The sequence below is a fragment of the Podarcis pityusensis genome, assembly GCF_964106645.2.
Source record: "Podarcis pityusensis genome assembly, chromosome: 4".
NCBI lineage: Eukaryota > Metazoa > Chordata > Lepidosauria > Squamata > Lacertidae > Podarcis > Podarcis pityusensis.
Window position 1 is genome coordinate 19442939 of NC_138027.1, and position 12757 is coordinate 19455695.

Genomic DNA, 12757 nt, shown 5'->3' on the forward strand with positions numbered 1-12757 from the left:
TTGTACTGTTAAAACGGAAAGGGGTCAAACCATCGCAAGAGGTTTTGAAATTCTGGGAGGTTGGATAGTTACAATGGAATAGTCACTTGCGTGGGGTGCACATTTTTATTCAAATTATTTATTTTTTATTATTACTTTGTCAAAATAAAATTATTTTTTAAAAAACAAAAGCTGGAAATAGCAAAAAAAAACCCTGTAAGATGTGTATAATAAATTTGGAAAATGTAAAAAGAAAAAAAGAATGGGATTAGACAAATTTATGGACAATAAGGCTATATCAATGGCTATTAGCTTACAAACTTTTTTTGCGAAGTCTACAGGGAAAATGCATGATGAAATTTAAGTGGAATTACTAGGAATTAAATCTATGCCTCTTTCTATGGGAAACAGTTTTGTACGTATACTTGACTGTATGATGGTGTCTGTCCCTGTATGTTAAGGGTGTGTCGGTCAGGTGTGCGGTTGAATGTGGCCCTGCCCACTATTCAAATATGGCTCCTGCCAGCTTTCTACTGGGTAATGCGGCCTTCAGCCTGAAGAAGACTTCTCACCCAAGGATTAGAGGGTCAACTCAGTATTCTGAGTGCATCTGTGACTGTCTCCCTCCTCTTGCCAAACCTATTCAATGGAAGCAAATCCCAAGTAAGTGTCCATAGGATTGCAGGTTTAGAAATTGTTTCCCTAGCCACCAAAAAATGTGGGAAAGATGGGGAAGATCCAGGATTCTGTGTAAAGCCTATGGAAAACGTGAACCACCCTGTTTGCTCAGTTCTATAGGAGGGTAGCAAATTATCTTTTAGAAAGCGAATAAATATAACCATTAGATTGAAATTAGAGACTGTTAGAAATAGTAGGCATTGGAATTTCCCATAGGTTTTAAAATACTATCATAGTCATCACACCAAAGCCAGATTAATTTGAGAGGCATGCAGGCTCTGGTCAGTTTACACGGGGAAAGGGGTGCATGCCATGTTGGAACACAAGACGTCAAAAGCGTCAGGCAGGATGTGTGCGGAGAAACTTTCCAGGATGTGGTGAGTTGGCTGCTCACAGCTCATGGGAAAAGGTTTGGGAAGAGAAGGAAGCAAACATAGTAGCTCACTGAATGAGGGAAACTGTATTTGCAATAACTGTGGTTTACAGTGGTACCTCAGGTTACATACGCTTCAGGTTACATACGCTTCAGGTTACATACACTTCAGGTTACACACTACGCTAACCCAGAAATAGTGCTTCAGGTTAAGAACTTTGCTTCAGGATAAGAACAGAAATTGGGCTCCGGCGGCGGGGTGGCAGCAGGAGGCCCCATTAGCTAAAGTGGTGCTTCAGGTTAAGAACAGTTTCAGGTTAAGAACGGACCTCCGGAACGAATTAAGTACTTAACCTGAGGTACCCCTGTATATGTAAAGGGAGGTTAAATGGTTTTCATTTTTCAAAACAGAGTCAACCACAAATACTCCCAATTTTTTATTTTTCCAGCAACTATTTAATAGGCACCATTAGGAAGAGTCTCAAGCTACTTTCTTTCTTTTCTTAAGCATGTTTAAGCTAGGAGGGAGTGAAAGGCCAGTGGAAAATGGCCAAAGATAAATAAACCGTTTACAAAACATTAAGTATGGCTGAATCTAATATTAATAAAGGTTGGTAAAGCCAAATGCTAGGCACACTAGTCTGCTAAATTCTTTAGGAAATCTTCATTCCACCCTCATCCTCCAACCAAATAAATAAGTAGCAACACGCACTTTAACTCAGAAGCAAGTCTAATTCATTGAGACTAATGCTCCAGTAAGTTTGTTTAGGGCGGCAGTCTAAAAATAGTTTTGTTTTTCTTTTGCAAAACACTCTGTCAGTCCCCTCAGAGGCTAAATGACTATTCCCTCCCCCTAATAAAGCTTGTTGTTTATACTGACAAGCTCCTTTTTAAAGCTTCCAAGGGGATGGTTAAAGACAGCAATGATTAAAACACACTTTGTAAATGATAAATAAAATACCTTGGCAGTGTCCTTTCAAATTGATTACCTGCCTGCATTCACAAGTGAGGATGAGGCTGGGAAACAGCGTCACTTGAAGGTGCCAGGAAAGCGGGTCAGAGCGGGCAGAAGACAGATGTGGGACGTAATAAGCAGCAGTAAAAAAAAATCCAGTATGGCTGGCAGTGGCTCTCCAGAGTTTCAGTTGCCTGGGAACATTTATGCCACAATGGCCTGGTCCACATGCAATGCTAAGCCAAGCCGTGACATAAACGGGCAAGTGAATGGAGTAAAAATCACAGCCGTTTAGCTCCACCCAGCACTGCTGCTGCCATGCTGCACAGCGCTAAGCCATGATTTGGTTCAGCATTGCTTCTGAACCCAGGCTAGTGGCTTGTTTTATTCTAGACAAACCACAAGGTTTGGTTTGGCACTCATGGTTTGTCTTAGGGAGCCTGGGTTTGGACATAACACTAAGCCAACCCATGACTTAGCTCCAGCCAGCAGCAAAGTAGCCATGTTTTTCAGTCTGTGGGCACTTGCTCATTTGTGCTCAGCCATAGTTTGGCTTAGTGTTACATGTGTACTGGGCCATTGAAAAGCATGTCACAAATCTCTTTATCTTCTTACTGCCCTGGGCCTGCTCCCCTGGGTCTTCAATTTAAAGGCATTTGCATAGCAATGTAAACATTTAGCTACTCTGTTCATGTAACTGGACTGCAGCACCAGCATGGCGTCTTGTTTTGTGTTGATGCTGTCATTGCTGTTGATATTTCATAATGTAATGTTGATATTGGATGTTGGTATTTCATTATGCAATCAGATTTTTCGTTAGCTTCAAGCTGTCCCGTTTTCAGTACCAGTACACTAATTTAAAAGGCTTAAGGCTTCAAATGATAAAATACACACACAGAGAGAGAGAAAGAGAGATTATATGTATGTGTGTTGCTAACAAACAGCACAGGCACAAACACAAAAGACATAAATGATGCCTTTCAGCCACTGTTTTCTCCCCCATTCCTGCCACCTTCACAAATGAAAAGCAAATTAAGTTGAACATAATGCTTTCGCTGCTTTTTATTGAGAACAAGGTGTGTGATCCTGCCTTCACACCATTACAATAAATAACTTGCTACTAAAGCATTGCTAAGTGCCTCTTTTGTTTATTGTGCATGCTTCACTCTAGCCCACTTTCAAATCTGCATGCAAACGAAGTACAGAAACTGTTTTAAAAGGCTGATGCAACCTTGCACCAACTAGTACCTTACTGCATGGAGCAATCCAATAAGCCATCGACAGGAATGGCAGCCCAACAGCAACAGCAAGAACCACTAAAAACTTCACCGCCATCGTCTGTTGTCGTAAACCTGACAGATTCTCATACCAGATAGAGAGGAGCTGCTGCTGGCAGTTTGGATGTGCTACAAACTAAACAACAAAGGAAAGGAGTACAAGAGAACATTACCACCACTCATTTCATAATTAGCCGCTAGCGAAGGTATTAAAACAGAAACAATGCAGGTAATCTTCATGTGATTATCACAAAGGGAAGAGCAGCGGTGTGGATGAAAGAAGCTTCTGTGTGCAATACATGCCTATATAAGGCAGTAAGTTTCCTTGTCAAGACAACACACTGGGTTTTACGTTTTCTGCAATTTCATCCTTTAAATTTTTTTTCCCCTCCAGGTTTCCCTAGAAGATTCTTACTGCAAATAAAAACTGCCAGGTTGGGTCAAGCAGATGGTGTAAATTGTGTTCAGACATGGCTTGAAAGATGCCTCTGGGAATTTTTTCAATCTAGGCAGGGTGGTAGCATCCATCCCCTTTTCTTGGATCACAGCATTTTGTAGGAGAGGCCTTGTGCCTCTGAAAATGTGAAGGGCACTTTAGCTACATTTAAATAAAATCTGCACAGCAGGCACCTCATGGAAGCTATAGAGCAACTTTCTCCAAAGTAGTTGATACCCATGTAGTTGATACCCATGTAGTTGATACTCACATGGACCTCTCCACACCTTCAAAGGCTTCCATTTCATTGAAATTGGGTTTTTGGGGGGGGGGAGGGACTGTAATGCAATTGGGCTATATTATAATTTTGATTGGTGTGGCCCAGGTTTATGCAGAACATGCCAATTTTGAAAGGACTTCAGTGGCAGTCTGTTAGAATCTAGGACTAGTCCCAATTATTGATATTTGCCTTTAAGCCGCCTTGCACCAAGTCACAACACTGCTCCGTCGGACTGGAAGTGGCTCTCCAAAGTTTCAGAAAGGGACTTTTCCCAGTCCTACCTGGAGATATCAGGGATTGAACCTGGGATTTGCTGGGTGTAAAACATGTGCTCTACCACTTAGCTATAGCCCTGAAACATGTACTGCATGTGGGCTGTATGTCCTGTAGGTTTCCACTTATGTACTGCAGGATATATAAATGCTAAATTGAATGTCAAAAGCACTTCCAAATTATCCAGAAAGTTCAGGAAAGTTTATCTTCACATGCTGATCCATTGGGACAAGGACAAATGTTCATGAAACTCTGTGTGTTATTTGGATACTTGGTACTTGGATAGGAAGATAAATGGGAAGGAAATTAATGGAAACATCTCTGACCCAATCAGCTGCTTAAACCAGAGCTTACCTTTTTGACTTCATACTTTATGGCAAGTTTTAGGCGGCTAAGGCTAGGGCGTCCGTGTTCCCCATGGTGCAGCTCAACATCTCCGTTTAGAATAGCTTCTACTTCTTCTGTGTTTCTGCATAAATCAAGAAGTCCAACCACAAAGTCTTTGCACTGCATAGACAATTTTTTGTAATCATTCTGTGAAGGAAAAGAAGCCACAGAAATCGGCCATTTTTTTAAATAAGCAACAAGCATAACATTAACTAGTGACCCATCTAGCTTTATTCAAAGGTGACTGGCACAAGTCCTGTCTGCTCCAAGTCCATTTTAGGAGGAGGAGAGGGAGGTGGGGCTTGCATTTTCCCAATCAGCAGTGATCACCTGCACAGCGGCAAACCAAGCAGTCACATAGGTCACCAGGCTGCAGTCTCCCCCACTATGGTGAGATGCATGGTTAAATTTAAAGTAATTACTTATAAATTTGCACCTGTACATACAAATTAGCATGCACATGTTTTGTGCAAACTGGCACCCTCTTTTGTCCTCATCTTTGGCAATGTGAAAGTGATCTAAAGGTGGTTCATTAGATTCCCCTTAAACTGGCATGACAATATATATTTTTTCCACTGTAGGCTGAGTAATCAATAACATCCTTAGCTGTGCTTGGCTTCTTAGCCTGTGGCCAATGACAGCTCCACATTTTCATAACTAAATTGACCCCCCACACACACATGCTCTGGGGGACAGAATGCCAGACACTGGGGAGACAAAACTTCCATCCATATTTGTGGACTTCCTAGAGACATTTGGAGGATACGGCTATAGCGGAAAGTCCTTCTCTACCACAAAGTCACATGGCTAGAGTGGCCCATGTGTCATTGAAAGGAGGAAAAAATAAGCACTTTGTAGTAGACCAGCTTTGGCGGGTGGCACCAGAATGCCTCTGGCGGGGTGGGAGTGGCAGCAGAGATGGCAGCAGCCACATACCCCCTCAAAAAAAAAAAAAATCCTGGCAGAAGGGAAGAGTGTTCTTGTGTTTGGGTCCTACTTGCAGGTTCCCCACGGTGGTTGACCAGATGGGGCATTGCCCAGAACCATCAGGATCTTCTTATGTTTTTACATTAACCAATGGAAACAGGAGGCTAAAGTAGATGGCTCTTTGGCTTGATCCAGCAGTGGCCTCCTGTTATAAAACTAACCCCTAACCCCAGGAGAAAAAAACCCCAAAACAACTTACCTTGAATTCTTTTTCAATGTTAGCAAGCACAGCCAGCTCATTGCTTAGTTCTAAGGCAATCATTACGGGGTCCTCGCTAGACAAGGAAAGGTAAGCAGGGCTGGCCAAACCTTTGTAGGCATTGATCCTGGACCTGGAATGGCTGAAGGAATCGTGCTTTTGCTTCTCGTTGCATTCGCTGCATTTGCAGAAGTAGTCGTGAGGCCTCTCGATGCGAGCGCCTTTCCTCAGCAAGGTGTGCACGATTTCGTACTCGTGGCAGTGAGCAGCTAGGATGATGGGGGTCACGTCGTGAGAGAAGCGGGTGCCATCCTCGTCGTAGGCATAAAAGTCATCGTGCTGCACCTCCGATTGGCTGGGGCTTGTGGCCAGCCTCTTGCCTTCGGCGAACGCAGGGTGACCCAAGATGGCTTCTACTATCCGGACATAACCTTTGCTAATGGCCAGGAGCAGGGCGTCCCCAACCCGTGACAGGTTCTCCTTATTAAGCAAGAGCTCAGTGATTTCCAGGTGTTCGTTCGCAACGGCGAGCTGCAGAGCATTCTGCCCCATGTAGTCCACGCAGTTCACATTGAGCGAGGTACATTCCTCCAGCATCTTGCGGACCACAGGAATGTTGCCATATTCTGCCGCTTCCAAAAAACGCTCTTCTTCAAGAGAAAGGCTGGTTGAGTGGTCATTAAACATATATGCCGGTCCACGATTGGCAAGCCTCCTGCCTTTCTCTCGGACAATAGTCTGCTGTCGGAGGGCATGTCTGTTCTCAGCGCCTCTACTGTAGGGAAAGAGAGAAATAATTAAGTCTTCAGCTTCGCTTTGCTTTCTTTTTAACGCATTTCTTAGACCTGTGTGAGGGAAGGTTCTTTGAGCCAAGGCTGAGGAATCCTTATCTCCACTCACATCCATGGGCTGAATTTGATAGACAGATGGGGACAACCCAAGTGATGCCAAGTGACCTATTTTTGCCTGTGCAGGTTGAAATCAGCAAAGCACTTGCAAAGCCCCTTTGCACAATGCTTCCCAAGCACCAATTATCAGCTGACTGTCAGTGCTTCAGAATCTGTGTGCAAGGGGCTTTACAGGCACTACTAAAAAGCTGGTCAGTGGTTTCTGCAAAGACCCTTTCATCCAAGCCCCAGCTTTACCTGGCATCAGGTGTGGGGTAGGTGGGTGCAGCTTGGACAAAATGCATAGAATTCAAGTGTCCCGATTTTCCCAGGACAATCCTGGAATTGCAGAAGCCGTCCTGGCTTCTGATTGGATACCAGAATGTCCCATTTTCCCCCTCCACTAACACTGTGCTCGGGGAAGAAGATAAGCCAACACTTGCAGCTGGCACTTAGAGTGGTGCTGTGCTTTCATGTGTGTCAGCTGGCTCCAACAAGAGCGTGGCTCCAAAACACACATGCCCTGATTTTCATCAGAGGAATGGTGGAGGTTATGAAAATGGCTTCACAAGCCAAATGAGCAGGCTTGCCATCTGTGGCTTCCCCACCCCTGCTTTGAGCCTTACCTCCAGTTATAGACCGACAGAACCAAATTAACTTAACATTAAAAACAAACTGTGGAAAGAACAGGTGAAAGCAGCACTCAGTATGGCTAACAACTATAATAAAATAGCAAAAATGGGTACAATGGACAGCTAAGTGGCATGGCACATTCATAGGAACTCACAGAAAGCCGCGTTATAGTCAATCAGACCATTGGGGTCTATCTGGCTGTGATTGGCAGTGTAGTGATAGGGTTCCGGACAGAACCTCCCAGTCCTACCTGGAGATGCCAGGGATTGAAACTGGGACCTTCTGCATGCAAAGCAGATGCTCTACCTCTAAGCTATGGGCCCTTCTCCTTCCCTGCTTCCCCTTTGTGCAACAAGGCACCATCTCTACGCTAACCTTCCCAACTTAAGTGCCAATGTTACAGAGCTGTCCTGGTTGCAGAGGATAGGTCCCAGCAACCAGCAGATTGATCATTACATAACACCCGTATTGTTTTGTTGGGTTGCTCATCGCTGTGTTCGGGTGCCAATGCACAAAATATAACTGTGCAACAAGTGATTCCCTGTATACCACTCCATTATAACAACCCCAACGTGGTTGCTGCTGCAGTTAACCGCATGAAGAAGCTTCGACATCTCACTACTGCAGTGTAGGTTAATCATATGCATTTTGGGTACTATAATTTAAACAACCTGCTCTCCAAATGATAGAAGACTTCCGGGGTGGCGCCATCGGTAATGGCAGACTCCCTCTGATCTGGAGGGACCAGCTCCACGGGAAACAGGTATTTTCCGCTACGGCGAAGCGGGGACCCTTTTAAAAATCACAGGCGGATGAAGCCTGTGACCATGGGACTCGGCGGGCACCTTTAGCGCCCCCCCAACCCACAAAGGAACCCACCAACGGGCTCCGGAGCGAAGAGGGGGAAGTGGCGCGGTGCTGAGAGTCAACTGCTTCTTCCGTGGAGCGAAGCCGCACAGCCGTTGCCGGAGAGCGCTGCCTTTTTCCTGGGACAATTTGGCTTTTAAAACAATCACCCATGAGTACTTAAATTTCGGACAATTGGACTCTAAATAAGGACTTGCGAGTAGAAAGGAAAATTGGACTTAAAAGTTTATTTCAATTTGGCACTGAAACGGGAAGGTCTAAACAGGAAGTCAGCCTTCCTTTTCTTTGTAGATAGATTAAAGCAAAGACATGGCAAACTAGAGCTCAGAAAATCGCTTGTAAAGGATTAACTTTCATCATTTAAAATTGTTGAACCCCCTTCGGAAGCAGGGGGGATTTTTTCCGGACTGTTTAAACCTGCAGAAATGAGTGTAAAGCAAAGTAGCTTTCCACCGTCTTGATCCTGGAGCGGGGTGTCAGGACTGACGTTTTTTGAAGCTCACTGACCAGAGACAAACGTTTTTGACAGATAGCTAAAAGAAGAGAAACATAGTGATTCCATTGTTCCCCTTCGCATTTTAAAGGAACAAATATTGAAAAAATATCTGAAAAAGGAAACTTTGTTGTTAGATCTGTCTTTAAAAGAAAAGAACAAATAGAAGTTTTTCCCCTAGAGGGAGCCTGTGAAACTGTAACCAATTCTGAATCGGGGAGCTTGCAGCTGCTACAGATTACGATCGTGGGAATAGACTTCTGACCTTGCAGGACAATGTATTCAGAAGCTCTGCTGTGCGCTCTCTGTAAAACAAGTGCCCTACTGGAACAGCTACATGAGAAGACGGACTTGATGACTGATGCGATCAGAAATTTTGAACAGGCAGTGGGAAATTATATGGAGCCCACCCAGGAATTAAATCAGGAGTGTGTCCTGACAGAACAGATGAGGGAAGAGGATGTTGCTGAATCTTGGGCGCCAGAGATGGAGGGAGCTGTGGCCCAGCAGGAACATGAGCTCTTGGATTTGACAAATGAACTTGGAAAAAGCCAGATTTGGAAAGATAAAGTTTGGTTTGGTTTGGAAATGGGGGGTTGGATAGACCCCCCTATGCAGGGATGTTTGGACTTTTCAAGTCTGGCAATGGGCTGTGAGATGTTTGGGGTTGTGGGGGCTCTTAATTTTGGAGGGACTTTGAAACATGTTCTTAAATACCACATGGAGTTTAGTGTGGACTATGGAAAAGGGGCTGATTTGTTGAGAAGGGTCAAAAACATTGTTAAGCTGGAGTTCCCACGAGTGAAAGGAGCAGGAGACAAAGGAAAATACAGCTATAAATATGAAGAAGAGCCGCGGAAGGGACATGGAAGGGACTTAAGGGCCTCGGATATAAGATTACCAGGTTAATGCGCTAGATTGATGGGATAAAAAGGACTGACAAAACCCGGGACCAGGAGGAAGAGACGCTGGATGAAGATTGGATTGTTTTTTTATTTTATTTTTTATTAGGATTGTTTTATAAAATTGATGAATGTTAGAAAAATGTTGGAACGAAATTATTTGGCCTTAGCAAAAATGTTTATAAGCTTTAAGGTTTTTTATACTAAGATAAGATTAAAATAGATTAAGGTAATGTAATGACAGAATATTATGAAATATGGAAAGGATTTGCTGCGACAATTAACAACTAGTATACAAAAAAAGGGAGGAGGAGGAGGTCAAAGAAAGAAGGTAATGACAGTTAAGGATTTGAGAATATTGGATTTGTTTTTGAATGTTTGTGGTATATTTTTGTCTTTTGATCGTGTTGTGCTATTTTTTGATTTTGATTTTTGTTGATTTGTATTGTTTGATGTGGTTTGTTTTTTCTTTGTTTTTTCTTTCTCTTTTTCTACTTTGTTTTCTTTTGTAATTCTAAAAAATTTTCAATAAATATCATTTTTAAAAAAGAAAGAAATGGGTACACCCTGCTTTGTGAGTAGACACAGGCCAACGTCACCCCACCCACCTCATGATTTCATCCAGCTCAGAGAAAACGGGAAATCTGTAAGAAAATCGGCTGTCTTCTCACCCTCTGCTTGTTCTCTGTTTATTCTCAAAGAACCTCTCTCAGCAGCACTTTCACTTCCAGATCCTCAGAAACGTTTAAGGAAGGAAATTCCAATGCGGAAGAGCAGGGCCGGTGGCATTTGAAAAGTTACTTGCACCACGGTAAGCTATAATCTGTCAGAAACGTTTCCACTGGCCTTACCTTTATCCCAGCAGCATAACAGTAGCTAATCTCGACTTACACCTGCTCTTCCGTCCTCATCCCCAATCTGAATTAAGACCAAATCCATATAGCTTCACTTGCTCCCCTTCTCTCTCCTTTGCATAAGTCATCACAAATTACAAGCAAATCATATGTATCCTTTGCATTGCATTTGGCAAAACTCATAACAACTTGATCATCTGAAACAATAGCTGAAATTGGCTTTTGTTTTTTAAAGAGAATTTTGTTGATCTTTTTTGTAGAAGTACATTAGAAGATTCCACAAAACAAATGTGCATAAAAAACCACAAACAAACAAAAAATGTATGAAAAGAGCAACATGTCTGCTGAATGAAATAACTTGTCAATAAACATAAAAAGAGTTCTACAGTGGTACATCGGGTTAAGAAGTTAATTCGTTCTGGAGGTCCGTTCTTAACCTGAAACTGTTCTTAACCTGAGGTACCACTTTAGCTAATGGGGCCTCCCGCTGCGGCCGTGCGATTTCTGTTCTCATCCTGAAGCAAAGTTCTTCACCTGAGGTACTATTTCTGGGTTAGCAGAGTCTGTACCTGAAGCGTCTGTAACCTGAAGCGTCTGTAACCCGAGGTACTACTGTATTGTTATTATCCTCATTACTGGAGTGCTGTTTGGTATGCTGGTGGTCCATGACATTTATTGATATAAGAAGAAGAAGAAGAGTTTGGATTTGATATCCCGCCTTTCACTCCCCTTAAGGAGTCTCAAAGCAGCTAACATTCTCCTTTCCCTTCCTCCCCCACAACAAACACTCTGTGAGGTGAGTGGGGCTGAGAGACTTCAGAGAAGTGTGACTAGCCCAAGGTCACCCAGCAGCTGCATGTGGAGGAGCGGAGACGCGAACCCGGTTCCCCAGATTACGAGACTACCGCTCTTAACCACTACACCACACTGGCTCCACTATAAGTGGAATCCATGCAACATCTAAATTATCCTGTTTCACTTTACCCTCAATGACTCGCCTGTCTTGGGTCAAATGTTGAGATAATGCTAAGATTTGTTTATGTGAAGCTTTTTTCATCCTTCTCCTCAGCCAAAAAAAAGCTCCCCAGAGAAGCTTATGTAAGGCTAATAAAAGCATGACAGTTCATAAAATGGGAAAGAAGCAGAACCACAGCTAGAGGTTGGGTCCAGCCTATGACAATAACCAAGCCAGGTCACCTATGAGAGGCTTCTGAGACTTTTGTCTGTGCTATCTATGAACCACCCTCACTGGGCACTCACAGGAAACTGTTCCAAAACTTAGTTCCATGCCCAGCTGATAATACCTATTAAACACTTCATATTATTATTCTGTTTTTCTTTTTTAGGCTTAGGACTTTTCTAGTTGCAGAGGCATAGTTGACCTCAGCCATCAACCAGTTTTCAAACTGAGCAAGACCTCTCCACATCAGATGAAAACACACAGTTAAAACGTTTACCAACAAGTGGCAGTGAGCAGATTCCAGAGCGGCTCCTTACAAAACTCACTAGCAGAGAATTCAATCCAAGACCATTGGCTGTACTGCTGGATAAGTGCTTAATGGTTATTGTATTTGTATTTATTTATAAACCAATAAAAAATATTGTTGTTGTTTTTTTAAAAAAAAACAGTTCTTGGATTCATTGGTTCATTTATTCATGTTTGGTGGGAACGTTAAAAACTTCTGGAGAATCATGTATTCTCCATTATAATCTGCAGTTACAGGTCAAGCCCTTTCTCCAAATTCTGCCTTAGCCCTGCTATCTTTGGATATATACTTAGACTTCAAAGCAGCACAGTTTATAAAATGGGAACTAAAATTAGATGCATGAAATCATAAAACTTCTTCCTTCCCAATAACCCAGCAGAAAAGAGGAAGCGAAGAAGAAGAAGAAGAAGAAGAAGAAGAAGAAGAAGAAGAAGAAGAAGAAGTCAATTCTGTGGATCACCTGAGTAAATTTGAAAGGACTTGCTTTTGATGCTCTCAATATAATAATAATAATAATAATAATAATAATAATAATAATAATAATTTTATTTATATCCCACCCTCCCCAGCCGAAGCCAGGTTCAGAGTGGCTAACAAAAATAAAAGTAACACAGCATTCTAAAATCAATTCATTTTAAAATCAATTCAAAATCAAATTAAGGCAACCATTGGGCTAGAGTTCTGTGAGGATTACCAAAGGAGGGGGTCATACTGTGCCAAAATGACCCTGGCAGGCTAAGAAGCAGGAACAGATTCTGACTGAGCACGGGGCATGTAGCCATGTGCCCTTTGCTGGCTCCCCTCTAGCTG

General features: G+C 42.8%; 1 protein-coding gene across 1 annotated transcript in view; it reads right to left on the reverse strand.

Moving 5' to 3' along the window:
• The window catches only part of TRPC6 (transient receptor potential cation channel subfamily C member 6), a 71904-nt gene that overhangs the window by 18936 nt on the left and 40211 nt on the right, over positions 1-12757 (reverse strand). Inside the window, exons 2-4 of the mRNA XM_081001907.1 lie at positions 5825-6599; positions 4606-4785; positions 3234-3398 (exon numbers count right to left, since the gene is read on the reverse strand). Of these exons, the coding sequence (XP_080858033.1) occupies positions 3234-3398; positions 4606-4785; positions 5825-6599 (1120 nt within the window). The remainder of the gene's footprint in view (positions 1-3233; positions 3399-4605; positions 4786-5824; positions 6600-12757) is intronic.